This window comes from Nyctibius grandis, chromosome 2 (genome assembly GCF_013368605.1).
Source record: "Nyctibius grandis isolate bNycGra1 chromosome 2, bNycGra1.pri, whole genome shotgun sequence".
In the NCBI taxonomy this organism is placed as follows: domain Eukaryota; kingdom Metazoa; phylum Chordata; class Aves; order Nyctibiiformes; family Nyctibiidae; genus Nyctibius; species Nyctibius grandis.
In genome coordinates, this window is record NC_090659.1 from 27592660 (window position 1) to 27614892 (window position 22233).

General features: G+C 35.7%; 1 protein-coding gene across 1 annotated transcript in view; it reads right to left on the bottom strand.

Moving 5' to 3' along the window:
• Positions 1-22233, bottom strand: part of USP9X (ubiquitin specific peptidase 9 X-linked) — a 105413-nt gene that overhangs the window by 5084 nt on the left and 78096 nt on the right. The window contains exons 27-41 of the mRNA XM_068395183.1: positions 20943-21051; positions 20199-20345; positions 19932-20078; positions 18911-19133; positions 16364-16584; positions 15777-15967; positions 15177-15350; positions 12858-12999; positions 11930-12680; positions 11286-11409; positions 9758-9983; positions 8516-8645; positions 5042-5227; positions 3125-3345; positions 1939-2027 (exon numbers count right to left, since the gene is read on the bottom strand). Of these exons, the coding sequence (XP_068251284.1) occupies positions 1939-2027; positions 3125-3345; positions 5042-5227; positions 8516-8645; positions 9758-9983; positions 11286-11409; positions 11930-12680; positions 12858-12999; positions 15177-15350; positions 15777-15967; positions 16364-16584; positions 18911-19133; positions 19932-20078; positions 20199-20345; positions 20943-21051 (3081 nt within the window). The remainder of the gene's footprint in view (positions 1-1938; positions 2028-3124; positions 3346-5041; positions 5228-8515; positions 8646-9757; positions 9984-11285; positions 11410-11929; positions 12681-12857; positions 13000-15176; positions 15351-15776; positions 15968-16363; positions 16585-18910; positions 19134-19931; positions 20079-20198; positions 20346-20942; positions 21052-22233) is intronic.

The following is a 22233-nucleotide window of genomic DNA, read 5'->3' on the forward strand; positions in this document are numbered from 1 at the left end:
CATACTTTTGGCTTTGAAAAAGAAGTCAGAGAAGGGCACAGAACCTTCACTGATGACTCAAAGAGCTACATACTCATTGTAGGAAAAGCAATTGCCCTCTTTCCTTATAGCCCTGGCAACAGTCAGTGAATAGACTCCAGGGTCCATCTTTAAAGTGGTGATGAGCTTTACTTCATTTGATTTAACTTAATGGCACTTGTAACACTATTATGCCAAACTTGGCACTTAAACTTGTCAAATCACAAGAAATTTAGGAGAGCAGGTCTGATGTCAAAGAACAGCAGCAGCCATCTCAGTACAAGAATACAAGGAGCACCGAATACAAAGATCAGATGATGTTTGTTTTCTAAGAGTTAGAAAATACTACCGTTTACTATGGACAGTTACACTACTTCTTTTATTGTTTTTTGTTTGTTTGTTTGGGTTTTTTTTGAAAGAGAAGACGAAGATCATTAAAACAGCAAGATTATCACAGCAAAACCAAGAACAGGACAGAAACTGGTATCTCAAGCTACTGCCAGAAGTGGCAGCAAGAAATCAGAGGATGACTGCAGCTGGCCACTTAATACCCCTCTGCTGAAGCCTAACACAATTCCAATGAACACTACTATTCCTGAGACTGCGATCTTGAATATGAAGTGATGTACATCTCCAAGTATAATGAAAGCCATACTACAACATTCAACCTCCTTCACACCCCATTATTTCAAACATAGCACTATCCCAAACAACCACTTCCATGATTTCTCACCTGCATTTCCAGCCTAAAATATATTATTTTACTTCACATCTACTAAAGCATGCCCAGCCTCCAGTGTTTCATGGACTTAAAGACATCTTATGGCAGTATTTGTTTACCAGGAAGAAAATATAAACAAACTGCATTATATATGCATTACATATACATATATATGCAAAACTGAAAAGCCTGTGTATAAAGAGTATTCTCATCCCTTACCTAAGCTGTGATTCCTATAAAGGAAATTAAGAAATCCCTCCAACTCAATCTTCATGTTTTGGAGTGTGGTAATCTAGACCACCATCTTTCCTTAGAGTATCTTCCCAAGGAAGGCCAGGCAACTGATAAAAATCTTAAGAGCGCAGTCTACTTCTACAGGTTAAGTACATGAGTTCACTCCAATAGCCTTATTGCACGTGGCAAGTATGCTCTTACTCAAAGTATTTTAAATGTCACATGAGACATGGTTGCAAGTGATTTAGTAAATCCAATACTACCTATATTCACTTATTATGAAACAGTGACATTTTCAAATATTGATAGGTAGCATATTGATGACATTTATTTTGTGTTACCTCACCTACTACTACTTCTATATAAAACTTCTGAAAAATTGACTATTCTCTCAAATAGTATTTTCAATAATTACATTTTTTTAATCTCAACTTTGCAAAGCCTTATTCTGTAGGCATATAAAAATTTGTTTTGAAATGTTTAATATATTGAAGTTAAAATTCTCTTGAAATTTGATCTCATAAAGAATATTTATGTATGCAATATGCTTTTCTCCCAAGTTCCCACTTTATGCATGTCTTGGTATCACTACTATGACTGACACGCTAGTAAGACCAGGCTATCACTGGACCCTCTTGAACGAGATGTTTCTAAGAATCAATCTAAGCACCTCACAGTAAAGACCAATGAGTTTAGCCTAAATGGCACGTTCTCCTGTATGTGAAAAATCTTGGGTTTATAGGACTAAGTAGCAAATTTCTCAATAGTAAGGAAGGTCAAGGTGAAAACTTGTAGATTTACCTAAAAAATTGAGATAAAAGTGAAAAAAATGCTTTATTCCTGTATTTTGATTTAATATATATTTCAAACAAACCTCTTGAAAGGATTAGCAACAGAACCACTGGGAAAACAAGCTGTACAAAACATAATAACTTTGAATTATAAGAAGACAGCTAAATACTAACCTGTGAGTTTGCCAAGAGTCCTCAATTAACAGGATTTGCAGGAGCAGATCCAAATAAGGTCGAAGCTCATACGTATATGAATATGCAACCTTAAAAAGTAAAAATGCAGAGAGCGTAAGAAAGCATTCCTTGAAGCATGCAGATTACATGGTGCAATACAAGAACATAATTCATTTGAAGTGAATTTTACTGTAATTTAAAGGATATTTCAGGATACAATGCATACTTTTTTAAAAAAAAAGTTGATTGTGTCAGGGTTTTTTGGGGGTTGTGGTTTTGTTGGGTTGTGGTTTGTTTTTTTTTTTTTTAAATACAGTAGGTTTTGTAAAGGACAAAATGTTTCCTCATGAGTTTCTAACACAATTGATCTGAAGCTCCAAGCATGAGATTCTGAAGAAGCTACCTTAAAAAAAACACCTTTAGAAAAGTAAGATTACAAAATGGTATTTTTCACTGATATTGGTACTTTCAGATAGTACTTTCAAAGGTTATCTTGAAAGTTTATTCTAAAATGTAAAATACATGGCTAGCAAAATATCAGTAAAGTAATTTTTATGATGTTTCTTTCAAGTGCAAAATAAGAGGATATAGAAAAATGTGATGTTTATATGGAATAAAAATGGGTGAATATAAAGATGAGCTAACAGAAATCAAAAATTTTACTTGGGAGTGGAAAAGTGTGACTAACCTTACAGAGATTACAAAGGAAAAAAAAAAGACAGTCCCAAAGATTCTTTCCTGAGTCTGAAGCCAAGTATGTTCTGCAGACTTGTAAAAAAGAACCTTACGAACACACTCAAAATAAATACAAGGGAGATCTTAGGAAATGATTCTAACTTTCCATGCAATGTAAGAAGCTCTTTCATGGATGACAGAAAAGCTTTAGGAAATGCTCTTGCAATACATAAAGACCACCTTAGTCTACTTACTTTCCATCCTTAACATAGCTTTCCTAACTCAAAAAAGGTCAAATGCTTTCCTAACTCAAAAAAGGTCAAATGCTTTCCTAAACTCATAAAAGGACTTCTCATAGTACTCCAACATGACGTATAGACCTAAGAGTGCAACTACTGACGGAGGATGCCATCTTAATGTAAGTTTATTTATCAATACAACATTCCTATATATAAATATAGAATCTTGCATCATACACATTTATATTCCCATCTTTCTCCTAGCTTTTTACCTGCCAAAGAAGTTCACTGAGGACAGTGGAAGAGAACTGAGGATTCTCCCAACAGCAGAAACGAAGCAACTTTATGGTCTCTTCAGAGTTGCTGCAATCTTCAATAATTTTCTTCACATAACTAGTTCTCACAAACAAAATGTCTGCTACGTTCTGCTGAAGTGCCATTATAGGTTGAGATAAATTAGGATCACCGTAAGGGTTGGCAAGAGGGGGATTACCTAGAACAAACAGTTAGTACAGTTGAAAAGGTACTGAAGCACTTCCAGTGTAGACACAACAAAATATAAATTGGTGTAGCTCATCAAAAACAACAGATGGAGAAAAAACCCAACGCCTCCCTAACAGCTGATTTTTTTTGAAAAATACTATGGTATGAAATAACCAAGTTTTCTGATTGTGAAGCTTGACACTTGCTGCCTGAGAGCGCTACTTCTCCCTGTCAGATCAGATTATGCAGTGACAATCAAAGCAGAACAGCTGGAGACATGTTCATACGCGAGAAATTACTGAGAGTTTCCTCAGTGAAATCCTCTTATCTCCTGAATTTATCTGCTTCACTGCTTGTGTAATACAGCCCAAATTGACAATATTTTAGGACACAAGGTCTATTTACTTCACTAGGCAGTAGGAAAGGGTTCAGAGGAATACCTATGTCAGAACAGTCCCATCTGAATCTCTGGAGTGTAGAGAGAAGTAATATACTCTTGAAATAATAAAAATTAATATATCTTATTTAGCAAGCTTCATTTTGTGTAAGTAAAGACTGTTGATTTGCTCCTGATGTTTCTAAATTTAGCAGTATTTTGAGTTATTGTTTGAAGATGCCCAGAAGTCCAAGGGAAAATTTTTCTAGCTTAATATGCTGAAGCAAAAAATAACTTTAGTCTGCAAACAGTAATCATAATTAGTAGCCAGAGCAATGTTCATACAAAGTAATTTTTTTTAGCACAACATTATGAATACAAAATTATTTTTCATAGGTAGAATATCTTTTCAGTGTAAGCCTCAAATAATGCACTGGAAACAAAACCAAATCAAACTTGCCACATGGTTCTGAAGCTTGTTATAGCACAGTAAAATTTTCAGTTCATTAATCTTACTATAGCACATTCTAGCCCATTGACTTTATAGCCTGACACATCAAGCTGTAATGAGTTTGCCATTAAATAGCTTCTCTACAAATTCCTAATTAGGTTTTCTAAAGTATGCTTAACAGAACATGTATATATACAGGCTATAAAGTCCACATAGCCCAATATTCTGTCACCATTTCTCAAAAATAACTGCACTCTATTCAACTACTCGAGACATTAATGATTTACACTGTGTTTGACCAATTTCTAGCTGATTCTTATCCGTTGTAAGTTAAAGTGCTGGCTTCTGTTTGGCATCTTGACTGCGAACAAGCACCAAATCATTTTCAAGAGCTATCCACAACAATGCAAGATCTCTTTACTGATGAGCAGTATTAGCTATTTCAGAGCCTGCTATAGTGTTTTTCCTGTACAGATTACTTCTGTACTGGTAACATGAAAGTAATCTATTATTTTATTGCCTACTCAGAATCAAAAGATCTTTATGCAACTCTTTTTAATGAGCTTAAACTACCCCAAAATCATTAGTATTTTGTAACCAGCAAAATCCTACTTTACTACTCAGTTGTTCTCCTGTATCTTTAAGGATAAAGATTTCTGCATAAAATACAGAACTGATTTCTGTCTCATGCTTTTTAGTATAGCAAAGCAGTTTTACTTACAACAAAGAGATTTCTGTCTTTAAACAAAAGGAGCTGCTAAACATAAAAAGGCAAACATTTTTCCAGCTAATCCATTTTACACATAGTAGCTAAACATGCACAAAAGACATTTACTGATATATTTAAGTAATCTAAGGAAAACTTAAAATTCACTGTACCATTGATAGAAGACTGCATCCGAGATGACACGTTGCAACAACGGATCAGTTGTGACACAACAGTATATAGCTTCCCCAGTTCAGCATACTGGTATTTAATTGGAGGACCTGGACCTTCATCCAGAGCCACAAGCATGAAGGTTGCAGGAACATTTAGTTTCAGAAGTTGTGTCTTCTCTGCTACACCTTTATGGGGGAGGGAGGGAAAAAGATACATCTTGTTTTCAGCACTGACAATACTTTTTTTTTTTTTTTAAAAAAAAGTAAGAAAAATAACTAATGTTTACATGATTTGTAACTTTTCAGTTGTTGGGTTTTATTATAAACATCACTTACGCTTTCTGAGGAAAAAAGGAATCAAATCAGTAAAGATACAAAAGAAAATTATGTTCAGTTGAAAAATCACATTAAAGGAGCGTTGTAAATGACTACGATTTCTTAAACAGTGATCATTAGCACTTAAGGAACTAGCATCTGTGTTAACAGCAAAGTCTCAGAGAAGTCTTTTGGACAAAGAATTAATCTTTTTATTGTGAGGCCTAGCATAGGATCAACACCCCCCACAGTATATTTCCTTATTTTTCCATCATGTCCTAGATACATCATTTACAAATTTAAGACATTTCCCACTGTGCCACACTATGCAATAAGTGTAAATAAGAGTGACAACATCCATTTAAGAAAAAACAAAAAACCCCAAAATGAGAAAACCTCCAAAACCAACCAAAAACCCAACTAACCAAAATACCCAAACATACAGCTAGTTTCACTGCAAGGATACCTTGCACATACTACACAAGTACTTACCAGTAAATTTGGTATGTCCCTTCTGACCTTGTATTCTCAGTTTAATTAAAATTCATGATTTTTCATACATTTCCAAGGTTTTTTCCTTACTCTGAAATACAACTGGACCTTACCTACCATCTTTCTGATAAGGAGGAATCCAGATAGCACCTTATTAGAGCTCTTTTGTAGTAATCTTTTTGATTATGTTAGATAGTTTTGAAGCTACATCCTTTGTAGAACTGATCTCTCGCTTGCTTTGGCATGAACAATTATTTGATTTCTCAAAATATCAGGTAATTTAATCTTTTTCACAGAACTTGGGGTGCTGCAGGAATGATGTATTGTGGCTTTTGCTGAATGAACACTCTACATCCATACAGAAGCCTTCAGTTAACAGTAGTAAGACAAGCACAACTGCTTAATATTTCCATGTTTATCTCTGCAGTGCAGATTGTGATAACGATCAGACCCGCAAATAAAATTTAGTTACGCTTTCCCATCTGGCTTCTGAGTGTTTTCCTAGTCAGAGGCTTCAACTGCACTGATTATGAAAAGCTAGTAAAGAAGAAAAGAAAAGTTAGAGCAGAATTGAATCTCTCTTCTCTGTAATGACATTCAGTCCACTCAGGGGGTCATGACGGAACCCTGCCTGACAGAGAATGTTTTGGTAGACAAAGTATTTGGAAGCAATACACATTATAGGCGATATTAAATTAACACAATTGCCTAGATTAATTTTACAGATAGGAAATAAAATTCCTTTTAAATTCCTACCCACATGAAAGTGCTTCCAAGAACTATGTGTGTGTGTCAGTTCTATGTGGAAATACTGAAGTAACTCCATTTGGACTGATACGCTTGCTTAATACTCTAGCCATAACGTAATCTAACAGAAACTCACATTTACAACTTGCCTGCATGAGCCAGTAACTCGCAACAGCTGAGGTGCTCAGTACTATGGGCATTTTGTAAAATTTTCAAGGGAACTGGATCTCCTAGCTTCATAGTACTTCACATAAAAGCATGAAAATATCCCGCATTAGAGTAGGATGGAGAGTGTAATAAGACTACCACTACGGAAGAACATTGTTTCTTGTTTAGAACTTGCCATAGAGAAAGATGCTTTGTCACTTAGGCTACCACATGTGAAAGAGAAATGGGCCCCCGACAGAAGACCCTAATAACTGGGGAAAGTAAGAGTGTAGAGCTCTGTGACAATTCACTAGATAGGAACCTGTGACTACCCTCATCAACCTGTCAGTGCAAAAGCAATCCTTTATTCATTTGACTTGCATTTTATTACTCTTAATTGCTCTTTCTCAGAGCAAATATATAAAGCAGCAACTGATTAACCCACCTGAGAAACAGTTCATTCAATCAATCATCAATTGATTTTCAGTATGCTGGTAATGCTATGAGACAGCATGATTACAGCTGTTCATCTGAATGTGAGTAAGACTGATATTAGTTTAAGTGCAAAAGTGGTTTTTGTTTGGAAAAGTTACTTCAGATACTATTAGTATATTTTATTCTTAGTTTACAGGCTAGTGATTTTCTACACAAAGAGCCTACATAATCCAGAATTTAATACAAGGTTTTGTATACTTCTAAATCTATACCTATTCTTTTTTCACAATGCTGGATACAATTAAGATCCTGAAGAAAAATGGGTGATACTGGAAGTGCCACAGCCAATATTTCATGTCCATCACCACAAAACTGATAACCACCTCACCTCAGTTATATTATAGCATGTGTATAATGGGTCTTTACATGTAGGACCTGAAAATACAGGTAGTCCTACTAGTCTTGCATTCAAAGATGCTAAAAATAAATACTCTCTTGTGATCATACTCAATCTCTAATTTTCTTTCATCAGAAAATTTGCGACGCGACTTTATGAAAAGAATAACAGTCTCAAGCCTGGGAGAACTCTACTTAAGCCCTCCTATATTGCAAAAACGCTGGCTTTTTTTGCCTGTTTATCTTGGAGGAACTACAATATCTGATAAATTTGTAGTGGAATTTCCTGATTCTTGCTTCTTTTACCTCATATGATGTCTATGGTGAAAGCATTCTGGCAAGCAATGATGTCTAAGAACATATACAGAATGAGCTATTTCCTCGCTCCCCCAAAGAGTCTTTAAAGGGAAGGCAGATACAGAATCAGTGTTTTGCATTCATAGCTGTGAACTTCAGAAATTAACATTGAAAGGGTACAGTTGGAATATATAGACAAAGCATGACCATCTGTATTGGCATTTCCATAAAGAATCATGCATCTCTCTCTTTTTTTGAACTTTTATCTTCCTCAACTTTTTTAGGCTCAAACCAGTTGATAGCCCTACATGCTTATTGGGTCTCATGACCTCCCTGCAAACGAGACTTGAAACAAAGCATCATCTCTCTTGCCATTTTTTTACTGCCACATCCTCTCAAAAGGACATATTCTTATTGCTCCAAGCCTCTCGTGTTAACCTTCCAAGGATGGCAGGAAGACTAAAGCCCCAAACTCCAAACTGGAGGAACACAGGTGCGCTAGAGAGCATTTGTATGACATTTAATGATAACAATCTGCCTGAGGCTGAAAAACTGGATTCTCCTGTTGTTACCTGTGTAATTGGATCACGAATAAAAAACAGTTTATTACAGCGTCATCAGTAAAAGTGCGTGCAATTTGCTTACCTAGATTGGCATACATCACGAACAGATTGAAATACTGCTGCAAATGGCGCCCATGTTCAGATACTTCCCTTCTTAGAAGATTTAGTACTGCTCTCAGTAAGTGATCACTTAAACTTAAGTTATCATAAGCCTATAAAAAAAAAAGTTTTAATATTAGTGGTTGAACCTATCGAATTTTTATTTAGTTTATACCTTCTACTACGGCAGAAAACAGAATTGGTTAAAGGTATGGGATCCATACAAGCTCCGAAATACTAGCAGCTGGTTAAGTCTTCTGTATTTCACACAAAGTATACCAGACATACAGGGAATAAGACTCCCATCACTAGTACTATGTAAGCCCAAGAAATTATGCAAGTATAGAAGCTTTTAATTGAGCTTTTTCTCCAATAGCAGCTAGGCATAAATACTCAGAAAAGCACACGCAGTTCCACTGTGAACTTCATAGACTAAGACAGAAAAACTAAATCCCCTCTACAGGTGCATCTCAAATACCTCATGAAACAAAACACTGTCAAAGTATACGTAGCTTTAACTTTATACAAATTCTTTTGCTGGATACAGCAGCGAAAACATTCTGAGAAGGTAAGTGGAACAAGACAAATAAGTGTCTTACTGTAGACATTAAAAACATGACAAAGCAAAGGGTCAAAAAGGTTGATATTTTGAATTTTAATACAGTCCAAACGAAAACATTGTTATGACAAGTATTACATGAAGATTTCGGCTTTTCTTTTTTGTTTGTCAGTTCTAGGTGTATAAAATTAGGCAATTCACTGTCTACTCCTATGTAAAGTTACAATTTTTGACAATTTCAATGTTGCAGGATACAGGGGAAGAAACTTAGGAAACTCCTGCGTGGTTTTTGTGTTTTTTTGTTGTTTTTTTTGTTGTTCTTTATTTTTTAATTCTAAATGAAAAACAAGGGTTCACTCCCCTACACATTACTTTATTATAAGCCACTGCTTTTATTTTGCAGATTTCACAGTCACAACTCAGTTCAAAGTTCTCACTACTTAGTCTTCACAGATTTACAAGTGAGGGGAAACTGAAAGCCTCTGACAGCAACTCTCACGCAAACTGGTTGAGTTACATCATGTTATGTAGTACAAAATGGACTTTACAGCTTTCCTGTCAACACTGATGCATCTACTCCAGAATTTCCTTTACATTAAATGCTTATAATGAAGAAGTTAAAGAATCTCTTAAGTTTCAAAAGTTTTTCGTTAGAAAATTAAGTACCTGACTGGAAGGTCCAGGAGAGGCAAAAGGTGAAGGACATGGTCCGTCTTGCAACGAAAAATGTGCAATAAATACTATAAGTTTTGCAAATGCACCCCTCACTTCTGCACTGGGGCATTCCAAAAGGTACTCAGAGAAGCGGTTTGAAACATTAAAAAGGACGTTGTGTGCAAACCAAAAGCGTACATTCTTGCTGTGACGAAGAAGGATGCATAATGCATCATACCTGAAACAGAAGATGACACAACTAAGAGATTATGACCAAATGTAGACATTAATGAATTTTGGCAGATGTATTCTTTTGTAGAATTTGAAGAAAATACAGTTAAAGGTGAACCCCAAACATTTTTGCTCACAAAATGCTTACAATCAGATAAACTGTAGTTCCTATAGTAATACTGTTACTAGCAATCACAAATTAAAAAGATACTTCAATTAAAAAACGAACATTTAACTGTAGCATTTTACTTCTATCACTCAGAAGAACTAAGACAGGATCACATCCCCTAACTCCCACACTACCACTCAAAGCAGGTCCTAAATTGGCAGCCACCATTCTCTCTGTATTTGAACTGGGGCAAGAGGCTGAGCAGTGGAGAATGTATGAGGTTGATTTCATGAGCTGTCTGTAAGACAGGTAACTAAATATGTAACCTATCAGGAATTGATACTCTCATTTAGAAATATAAAAAACCCCAAAAAAACCCAAAGAGTAAAATATCTGTTACAGAACGGGTCTTGTGTGACACAGTTGTCCTTCCTGCAGCAATATTTGAACCCTTGATTTCTTAAAATAACAGAAGTAACTTAGCTACTCTGAAAGTTGATATTGAAGAAAAACTTGAGGTACATATTTGCCATGTATTACACAATTACTTACTAGTAGCTGGTAAACTACTGGTCATAATGAATATTAGATTTTCTCTCTATTTCTACCCGTAGTATCCCACGCTCTTCTTCCCAACACAGAATAATCTAGTTTAAAGGCTAAAATACTGTGGTGCTATGAGTAAAATTGTACTGTTTGTTATTCTACAGCTTTGAAGTACTGGCCCTGTAGCACTGTACTTAAAGCACTCTGCTAACAGAGTCTAAAAGACTACATACGTGTTTCAGAAACAGAATATAAGCTGCAAAAATGGGTTGAAAAGAGCTTTGTTTAGAACTACTCAAACCATGAACAAACCATTCTGAATCGGTCAGAACACATAACCTACTAGTTTTGCACTAGTGATAGATTCTACTCCTTTATTCTTTCTGAAAAGACAGACAAAAGGTAGATTTAAGCTCTGTTTGAAAAATAATTTTGAAACTGTTCAGCTCAGCAGCTTATTTTAAGGCTCAGTTTCTTCCCAGTATTTTCTGTTCAAATTTTCCCCCCTTTTCATGTGCACTGTGAGCACATATTGGGGGAGAGGGGAAAATGGGACAGACCACTAACATCGTTTATTGTCATATATATGTAACTGGGATATTTTAACAGATATCAAACTTCCAAAACTGTAATTGTTGTTAAAAGACAAGATACCAATCACTAGCAGGGCCACGGACTATTTTCTTTGTATGAAATCCTGTGGTGAAGAGAAATCTAGCAGCAAGCTGTATACTAATCATAGTTATTTCTTCTGCTTCAGGCAACAGATGATCTTGTCCTAAAGAAAAATCAAAATACTCACATGTAGACAAAGTAAAAGCAATTTACTTTTAATATTTTAACTCATTCCAGATTACTATTTTGTCTGACATTGTGTTCCAATTTTAACAAGAAACTTGATCAAAACAGCCTCTAGCTTCTATAATGTATCATTTGAAAACATAAGCTTTAAGACAGGCACCTGGAGGCTAACATAGGTCTCATTTTTAGAAATTCAGCATCTCACCTTTGAGAACTATCTTCAGCAGAACAGCCCACAAACAAGTATTTTACCACGACTTAGTACATAAGCTGAATAATAATTGATAGTTTATCAGAGTATTTTTTGCTAACTATTCTGGCATGTTATCACTGATGAACAACCCAACAGCAGATGTTTAATTGCAGAAGTCCAGAAAGACAAGAGTATTCAAAGCAGAACGCACAAAATTTTCACTGGCTAGACAAATTCTTGACAACACAAATCAAAACTCTTCTTGCAAGAAACTAATCCATAATTATTGCACTAACATACTAACCTGGAGGAGGATTTAAGTAGACGCTATTACAAGTAAGCAACTTCTTTATGAACTGGAAATATTCTAGGCTGTACTGCATACGATTATGCATGAACTGCACGTTCTGTTTCCGCACACTTCGTTCAATGGCTGATGGCATTTTAATCTGATGGGGTTTAGTGGTGATAGTGAGTTCTGAAATATATTTTATTAATTCATTGTCCTTGTCTATTGTGTCCATACGTTCATAAAAAAGAATGTAAGCATTCCACCACCTCTTCTGGCGTCTGTAGGACATACGCTTCATCATGTGATCAAATACTTCTCCCATGTATTCTCCGCCAAAACACTGATTTTTCATTTCTTCATCATCATCCATTTTACACTCCGTCACATCTCCATCATCAAATTTATACCACCGATTTTTCTCACCATCTCCACCATTCCTCTGGATAATGTAAGAGTAGTAATGTCCACCACTGGCCTGGCCACTGTGTACAAGTACACCAACAAGCCTGTATTTTGTACTCCCAGAGTGTTCATTTTCAGACTGTTCATTTTGTATTATCTGATTTTCAGGATTTACATCATCTCCTTCCAATTTAGCTACACCTGCCACCGTGTAAGGCTCCATGTCCAGCTCTCGTGGAAATTCAAAATAATCATTGAACTTAATTGCACATTCCCTTTCCCAGTCATAATCAAATCGTTTCAACTGGATTGCAAGAACTGGAGGCAACTTCTTAATCAACAAGCGTTTCACTGTATCAACCTAAAAAAGGACATGAACAGTTATCAGCTCTTAAGTTTCCGTTCATATACTCTTACCAACAACTGAATTCAGTAATTAAAGGATAACTTTTTTTCCCTTGAACACGAACTAAGACTGAACTTAGTATGGCTGTAACATCACAGTTGTACATAAATTTAATATATAAGTAATCATTACCTTTTTGTTGCATTTCTCACAATGATATGCGTTTGCACCTTCCAATAAATCTCCTTTGACATACTGTTCCAAAGAATCAAGAAGGTTTTGGTGATTTCTTATATCTACATTCAGAGTTGTAAAGGATTCCTCACATTCATACCTACCAATGAACAGAGAGATGTAAGAGAAACGTAGAGATGTGTTCAACTTTTATATTTACAGGTGCTACACAGCACCTTACTGCAAAAGTTTTATTCAGCATTTGATGTCAACTTCTGGCAAATGGAGTCAAGCAGTAAAAAAAAAGAACTGAACTCTTCGTTATTGCAGTCTTCCTACAATTACATTACAGTATCTGCACATTGTATTTTTTGATCTGCACTAACTATAATTACTTTATGAAGATCATAGAAATGACTTGTACGTCTCAAGTTCACTGAAAAGATGGTGCAAGTTGAATCTTTTAGTACTTTTTTTTCTTTTTAAAGCAGCTAAAGTAGCACGACAGACTCTTGGCTAACTTAAGCTAGTGGAGAAGCACAGATAGCAAAGTAAAGTACTTTTTCCATTGCTGACCTTTTCAGGAATCAGACTGACAAACGCAAATATTGTATCATACCTAAAGACAACAGTTCAAAACAGATTAAAAAAAAGGGCCTTTTTTTTCCTGTCTGAAAAAACCTGAATACCTGTCTTCATAAAATCACTCTGCATATTTATGACTAGCTTTGACTTACTGTGTTCTGATATAACCTTCAAGAACGAGCAATGCTTGAGAGATAACCAGTTAAGACACCTTGGAAACAATTTTATTTATTTTTAAAGATAAAGAAATTATGAATAACTTTAAAAAGCTGCATCTATTCCAACATAACCCTGCAGGGCTTACTTCTCTGATATGCAATCAAGCATACAAAGGGTTTTGTAACAGTGAATAAATTAATATTTAGAAACCAAATACAGTAATATTCATTCATCTATTAAATAACTTAGAAATCTAGAAAGGCTGTTAATCTGTCATACCCCAATCCAATAGTTTAGTTTATCATCAATATTCTCCTCCCTAAACTACAATCAGGCAACATTTTTATTAAGAAGTACAATTATGCAAATCCACTAGAGTTCCAAGATGACAGGTAATACTTCAGAACAGTACATAATACCAGGAATGAACAGTAACTCACGTTGCTTCACACCTGTATCTTCCATTAATTACCCATTGCATATAAAATAAAATCAGGGCTTTCATTTTATCTTGCAATATTTCAGCTTACTTCTGGTCACACATTTTAACCCATTAAACTTAAGATGTTCCAATTATGAGTTCTTCTAATGCTCACATGAGCTAAACTGAAGTTGAAAGAGTACCACAATAAAATCAGTTTGTATCAGTGTTTTTTCCTGTATTTTGATTGCTAATTGAAGGATAACAGCAAATGGTCAATTTTCACAATAAAGAGAATTTACAATAGTAATGTGCAGAGAAACCTATATCCTTTAAGAATCACACATGATCTGAAAAGTTTAGTGAATAGTAAGAAGGCCAACTGTTAGTGATACAAAATTTAACTGAATAATAAAAAAGCCAACTGCTGAAAAACAAGTCCATCATTAAGCCATCTTGAATCTTGCACGCAATTTTAATCACACACCTCAAAAGGGATATAGAAGAAAAAGTCTAGAGAAGTACAGCTGTACAATGCCCAGTTCTATTCCTTCACTAAGCATTTGTCATTGATCACCATCATCAAGGCAGTGGGCTACAGACTTTCAGTCTGATATGGTATGGGTGGGGTTTTACATACCCTATATGAAACTGAATTTCAATATTCACATTTTAAGTTATATAAAAATACAGCAGAAAGCTTAAAAAAAAAAAGAAACTTTCTACAACATTCTCCTTACTTAGAAATTACATAGTGAGAATGAATGGAGTTTTACTCATTGGAATTAAAGATTCACACTTGGGTCAGCTCTATCCACACACTATGGAAGACAGAAAACAGCAACAGCTGCTGGCCATGTCTTAAAATTTTATACATTGCATTTGGTCCCTAGGTTGTTTTCATTTTTTAACATGAAAAAGCTGTTATCTTCTCCTCCCCTGATCAATACACAATGCTTTGCATACGATCTGCTAAGTAGAAGCAATAAGGTACTTGAAGAAAAATTAATGTTAAGGCTGTAGAAAAAACAAGGTAGTAAATTCTATTAGCTTAAAAAAAAAAAACCCCACCAAAACCACACAAAAAACCCACTGCTGACTCTTTAGTCACTTTTACAAGGATACAAACACAGGTTGTTTTTCTGTAAAAAAGGTGACTCTTAAACACTTACCGATGTGGGCATCCTTGACAAATCTTCTGATCAGCAAAGGACCCTCCTAAAACTTTACTTAACATTGCTGGATGGCCCAAAGCTTTTAAAGCTTCATCTAAACTGTCCACCAAGGAATTAAAAAATTCTAAAGCATCATGTTGTTCACGTAGATTTACAGGTTCACCCCAAAGTCTGAAAACAAAAGCACATTCTTGTCAAATATTTTTTGTTCTCCAACAATTTCTTTTCTAAAAAAACATTATTCAAGTTCTTAATCCCTCTTTCTTACTGAGCAAAACTATTTATTGGTTTGTGATGTAGTATACCACCTGTTACTCTGTCCCTGACACTGGTAAGTAAAAACAAGCTTTTGTGTATAACTTCGTACTTAACTCAAAAGTCTCAATATCAAGGTCAAGAAATGCTAGAACTCAAAATAATCATCTTGCTGTAAACTTCAGTTTATTCTACAGAATGGTGAAAAGGTAGGATAACAGATAGAATGCTGCACGAGTTCTGCTAATTTACACTTATCACTATCATTTCTTCTACTACTATTAGTTTTGTTGCATTTCAACAGTCCAGTGAACATACATCAATACTAAATTTTCTGTTTACCTAAATTGTTTCCAAAACCCTCTTGGTACATAGTACTGTAGCCTGGAAGCTGCTAAATGACCAAAAATTACTTGGAGATGCCTCAGAACTCCAATATTATATTCTTTTCTATCTTCTGTTTTACTCAGTGCTGGTTTGTCTTCATACTGATGTGGATAACCAAACACATCATCTCGTGGGTCAACATTGCTCTGAAAAGCAGAAGAAAATTTGTGCAATTAACTTTGATATATAGCTGTCCCATAGCTAGTTGTATCCCTTGTTTAATTAAACAATCTAAGGTGTTTCACATTCTCATCTGAAGAAACAAATGATGTCTTTGTATGCATTAATGGACTTCTGGTGGCAGAAGTGGTGTATGGTGCACTTTCAAGTACAAATCCGTGAGGAGGAAGTCTGCAAACCCCGCTACTTGGATCTTTTGAACTGCCTCTCTGGCAGTGAGCCTATTCAAGTAAGAAATTATGTTATTGTCCCCACTGCTAGCAGTGGAAAGCAAAGTGATTAGCAACTTAAATTTGTTATAACCTTTTCATAAAAAAGAATTCAATTTTAATGATAAGCAAGTTCTACGTAATTAAATTTACCTCATTGTCCTGCTTTTCATCCCCAGACATGTCATCATCTACATCACTGCCTGTGCCTTCAATTGCAAGAATCCCATTCCTGATGGCTGGAATCATGTACAGCTGCTGAATGACAGAATTCATGTAACAAGTGGCACCAGCATTTTTCAGTCCTACAAATCCCTTTGGCGGTCGAGGCCCAACAGGTGGTAGATATTCCCATTCTGTAAGCGCTTCACAAGCTAAAAGAAAATAACAGGATGTGATTAGGAAACTACTTTGTTATAAAAGAATTAGACCATCAATGCAGTACAAAGGGCAGCTGCATAAAATTAGTATTAGTCTGTATCACACTGCAGTTTAATAAAACAAATGTTCCACCAGGAAACTTAATTGCTAAAATTAACATAACTTTTCTGAACAATAGTTCTATCTGTAATCTTAACATTACACCATTTTCTTCTATTGCGTAACTAAAAAGGTGGCCAGACAAAAATTCAGTCTATTTTCTTATCAAACAGAAGTCTTTCCTCAGTACCAGCAAGTTTTTTAGCTGAAGAATTCAGCTGAATGCATCCAGAATATAAAACTAATTTATAAGCCTTTCACAAATCTATAATCCTTTTAAAATTACAGTATTTCACTTATGCCTCACTTTTCCTTGCCAGAATGGGAAACAGTTTTAGATAATACTATCTATATGACTTGGGATAGATTTTCTTCCTCCCGAGTCTTCTCACTCAGACCTCTCACATCTCTTCAGAGTACATTTACAATCACAGGTTTCCTGCGCTAACCTCTTGTTCTGTGGTTTTAGCACAAAAAATTCTGATGTAAAAGACAGTAAGAGAGCACAAGTGTCTGTAAGCAAGCTTTACTTGATATATACGAAACACACAGCATACACAGTTCATACAGGTGTTCACTCTTCTGTCTGATCTATCATGGAGATCTGGTGTTCTATCATGCTTATCAAATATTTGAGTAGAAGGAAACGCCATAAAATCCTTCTAATTGTGGTGATAAGAAATACACTACTTCCCAATAGAAAAGGGTGGGAAAAAAAAGGATAAGGCAGGGAGGAAAACCATAAAACTGCCCTTTTCATTTGTTCATTTGAGATGGAATCAAACAAAGAGATTTAAAAAACTAACTCAAATGACTCACTGATACCACCAAACGGGCAAGCAGCACTGCCATTTTGAGAGGCAGTGGACAATTCCCACTACGGGATACTACTTCCAGTTGCTTATAATTTTGCTAAACTATGCAATTTCAAACGTTCTGTTAAATCACAGAATGGTTTGGGTTGGAAGGGACCTTTAAACGTCACCTAGTCCAACCCCCCTACCATGGGCAAGCACATCTTTCACTAGATCAGGGTGCTCAAAGCCGCATCCAGCCTGGCCTTGAACACTTCCAACAATGGGGTGTCCACGACTTCTCTGGGCAACCTGTTCCAGTGTCTCACTGCCCTTATCATAAAAGAATTTCTTCCTTATGTTAAATCTAAATCTTTCAGTTTAAAATCATTGCCCCTTGTCCTGTCACTACAGGCCCTGGTAAAAAGTCTGTCCCCATCTTTCTTACAAGCACCCTTTACATATTGAAAAGCCACAATAAGGTCTCCCCAGAGCCTTCTCTTCTCCAGGCTGAACAACCCCAACTCTCTCAGCGTTTCCTCCCATATCAGCTCGAGTTTGGTGTGTGTCATCTGCCTCTGCCCCCTCACCCCCACCCCTTTCCTCCCCTGTTAATATTACAGCCAAAATGGTTTAGCTTTCCCATTTAGGGCTGCAGAAAATATGCTCCTGTTTTTAAGAAAGTCTTACATGCTTTTTACTGATAAAAAAATCTGTCTTAAGTATGTGCCTTTTGCCATCTAGCCTAAGTTTCATTTGACTATCAGCTTTTGAAACACTAACATTTGTTAAGTTTTTGTACATACTGCAATTCCTATAATCTTTCTCCAGCAAGAAGGAGAAAATTCTTTAAGTGCAGAGCTGTGCTGAGACAAGGCCAAAACTGAGAGAACAAATGTTTGAGAAAGGACTATGACAAGCAGAGAACGAGTACAGAACTCAAAAGGGAAACAGGACAGTGGACCTGTGTCTGTGTGCAGACAATGATGACAAATCAGGTGAGCAACCAAGAGACTGGCACTAAGACTAAGCTGAAGATACCCGATGAGGTTCCTGGGATTGGTTAGGCAGAGCCTGAAATGACGAGACGAAAGTGGAAGATACAAACAGAATGAGGTCCCTGGGAGCTGGTAGGGACAAAGGGGAGTAGCCAGAGACCGGGGTTGGAAGGGTCAGACTGTGCAAATGACTGGGGCTGGAACCTGGATGCAACCATGTAATGCACGTCACTATATTTACTGCATAAAGGAGAACAAATAAAGGCTACGCTAACAAGCTTTCCTAAATTTTGACAGTCTGTTTGCAACATTAGAAACAGCCACAAACCATAAACTAAAAAATCTAGTTCAGTTGATAATATAAACAAAACCTATACATAATATATATATTAAAAAGTATAAAATAGATAATTAAAAATATTACGTACTAGTGATTGCTGTACCTATGTAATACATTTCAGTCAAGGTGTCTACTATCTGTTTCAGATTTCGGACACATCCAACTGCTAGCGCAACTAGTAGCTCAAAGCCAGCATTAATCGTAGCTGGTGAACTACAGACTGGTATGGCCTGCTCAGCAGGCAATTCTCCACTTCTCATGTATTGTAGATAAACATTGGATGCTGGAAAGATGAAATCATCTATCAACTCCTGGAAAAAAAAAAAAAATAAAAATCACCTGTTACCATAGAAATGCATACTATTTTATAAGAGAATAATAGTTATTATATAAATGAATATCTGAGAACCAGGGGAGTAGTTAAAAAAAACAAGAGCTAAAATTGAGATCAACACCATAATGACCTTTTAAATTTAGGACAGAATAACTCCATCCTAAAGTGGTTCCCTGCAAACCCACCCCCACACTGCAACTTAAAAATAAATCTGTATTATTATTGATTGGTAAAAATCTTCTTTTGCCAAAACAGTACTATCTACAAAGGTCTTTATCAATTAGTGCTGGAAAAAAAACAACATTGCTGCTTTATAATATTCAAGGTACAAAGAAAACACATCTGATTGAAGAGACACTCAGATGTCATGCATTTGTTCAAACCTGCCATAAACATTAATAGCACTAATTAAGAACATGTGGAGAAAAGACAATACAGAGGTAATGCAAGAAAGCAGTCTTGTACAGGACTATCCTGTATATAGCTCACTATCCTTGTGTGATGTTTGCCAAGTCTTGGAATAACAGCTCACTAGGTCACAGCAACTCCATATACAGTGGTTCCGAAGAATGAAAATGTTAAGTACTCTTATGAATGTAACACGTTAACTTGTAAAAAAGTTTAAAGAAAACACTGAACTCCAATTAGAAGCCCTTGTCAAACCGTTAAATTGGAACCTTTATGGTTACAGACCACAAAAAGCGAAGCTTCTTTTTACCTATTTATAATAAAAAAATTAAAAAAGAACTTCATAGGTCAAAAAACTTGAACTTACTTTAATGAGATTAGCACCTCCTTTTTCACAACCAATATGGTATTTCTTCTCAGGTGTCTGGAATGCTAACAACTCTTTTGTTACTCCAAGGTGACCCTCTAAGATAGTTTCTTCGACACCTGTTTCTCCTGTTCTTTTTACTTCATCCTGCCATTTAAGAGAAAATTAGGATACTCTAAATAATATACATTTCCAAGCTTAAAACTGTACTTCACAACAAAGCATCAAAAAGCTGATTATCAGAAATAAGTTGATCCTAAAACTTACCCTAATCCTCTTAAGCCAGTCAATTTCATTATTGAGAAGCACTTCAGCATTGGGTACATTAATATTACTGTTGTAAGCATAATTAAGAAGATGTCTTAAGAGAGTGAAGTAGTCTCCAGAATGCTTAGCTCGCTCTCTTGCAGTACTCTATGCAAACCAAAAACAGATGATACATAATTCACACATGCTTCTACTTATACATAGTGCAACACTAACATATTTCCCATAAAACTGGCAGTAAATACGAAAGAAAAGACGCGTAAGATCATTTTTAACCTTTTAGAAGTTCACAATTGTATTTAGCTGTTAATCAATGACTTCTGGACTATTTTAGTAGCAATTTCTATACCTGAATGGGAAACAAACAGTGAAGTGATCAAATGTTCAAGAGAGTCAAGAGCATGCAGAATTGAGAAGCCCTGGCAGCCCCAGTAAAAGAAGGCAATAACTGTAGGTATCAATCTAATCTGCTAATGATTTTTACTTGAAGGTTAGCATTCACTGAAGATCAAATGCATATATTAAAGCTTATTGTTCATGTTCTTATCAGAAAATGCAAAGAAGTCCCTTTCCCCTCACCTAACTCAAATTGAAATCGACTGTGTTGCTTGTCTATAGGTCAAAAGGAATCTATATTTTAGTGACTGTTGTTAACAGCAATTTGCCTTTTCTTGCAGACATTTTGTGTTACTACTTTTTACAGAAATTCACATTGTACTGAAGCCTTTACCTCTAAAAACTTACCCCTAGAACAGTAAACAGCAAGGTAATGAAGAAAAGGAGAGGTCTCTGTCCCATGCAACACCTGGTAGCCATTAAAAAGAACTGCTCCTGTGCCATCTGACGAACAGTTCTGGAAATCATTTAATAGAAATATTAAATACAATCTCCCTATCCAAACAGGAAATTTAAAAAAAAACAATTAAATTTGTGCTTATCTGCTTAATGTCATTTTCTAAAACTGCACATAATGTAATAAATGGGAATACTTTAATTATTCACTACCTATCATATTGTTTCTCCTTGAAGTGAAATTTTAGAGATATAAATTACTATTACAAAACCTGTTCCACAAATCAAATATTTAAAGGTAAAAGAAAAAGAAACTTATCAGCACTTAACCACTAAACCTTCACAACTGCCAGCAAATATTGCATAATACAAGCAATTTGCAACCCTATATTCATTTTTGTTTTTTCTAATCAAGCACCAGTTGTGTCTGAAAGACAAAACACAACTACCCTAGTAGAACTGCTCTTATGTATCACTACAGCAGTTTGCTGAGCATTTATGAAGTGATCAAAATTTATCATTAGTAAGAAATGAGAAAAGATGACCCCCCGAAAATTCAAGTGGCTAGAATTAAAGGAAATTTTCCACCTAAGAACTTAATCTAACCACTGGAATAATATGGGAATGGATAAGCTTAAGGAAAAAAAAATTAGGCAAACGCTACTCTTTCAAGTTGTAAGACTGAGCGTTTTATCTTGTAAAAACTGTTAGAAACAACTCTGCTTGGGTAGGGAGAGGACACAAATGAATGCTGTGCTTTATGAAAGTATCTTGACAGCTAAGAAACTTAATTTTACAGTGTCTTTTTGGTGTGGCTGTCATTGTTTTCTGCTCATGAGGTCACTGTGGAAAGCACACGATAGAATCCTATTTCTTTCAGCTTTCTTCAGTGTGAGGTTAACCATGCTTCAAAAGACATGCAAGAATGACCATGAGGTCAGAGTAAAGATGCACCTAGCTGAGCATCCCATCTCTGGTATACACCTAGGAAAGCACACAAGAAGAGGGAAGCAGGCAGTGACACTTCTCCAAAATGTTCTCTCAGCTTCTAACAATTTGTGGTTCAGTAAGACTACCAAAAGCAGTATTTCATAGCCCTCACTGGACAAATTCATGAAAGAACCCCTCAAACTATTTCCAAACTGAAGGTTTACACTGCTTCAATGTTATGCTCAAGAAGTTCTTATACAAAGAAACACTGTTCTCTATTTATTCTCCCTTTGCTACTTCTGATTTTAAAGGT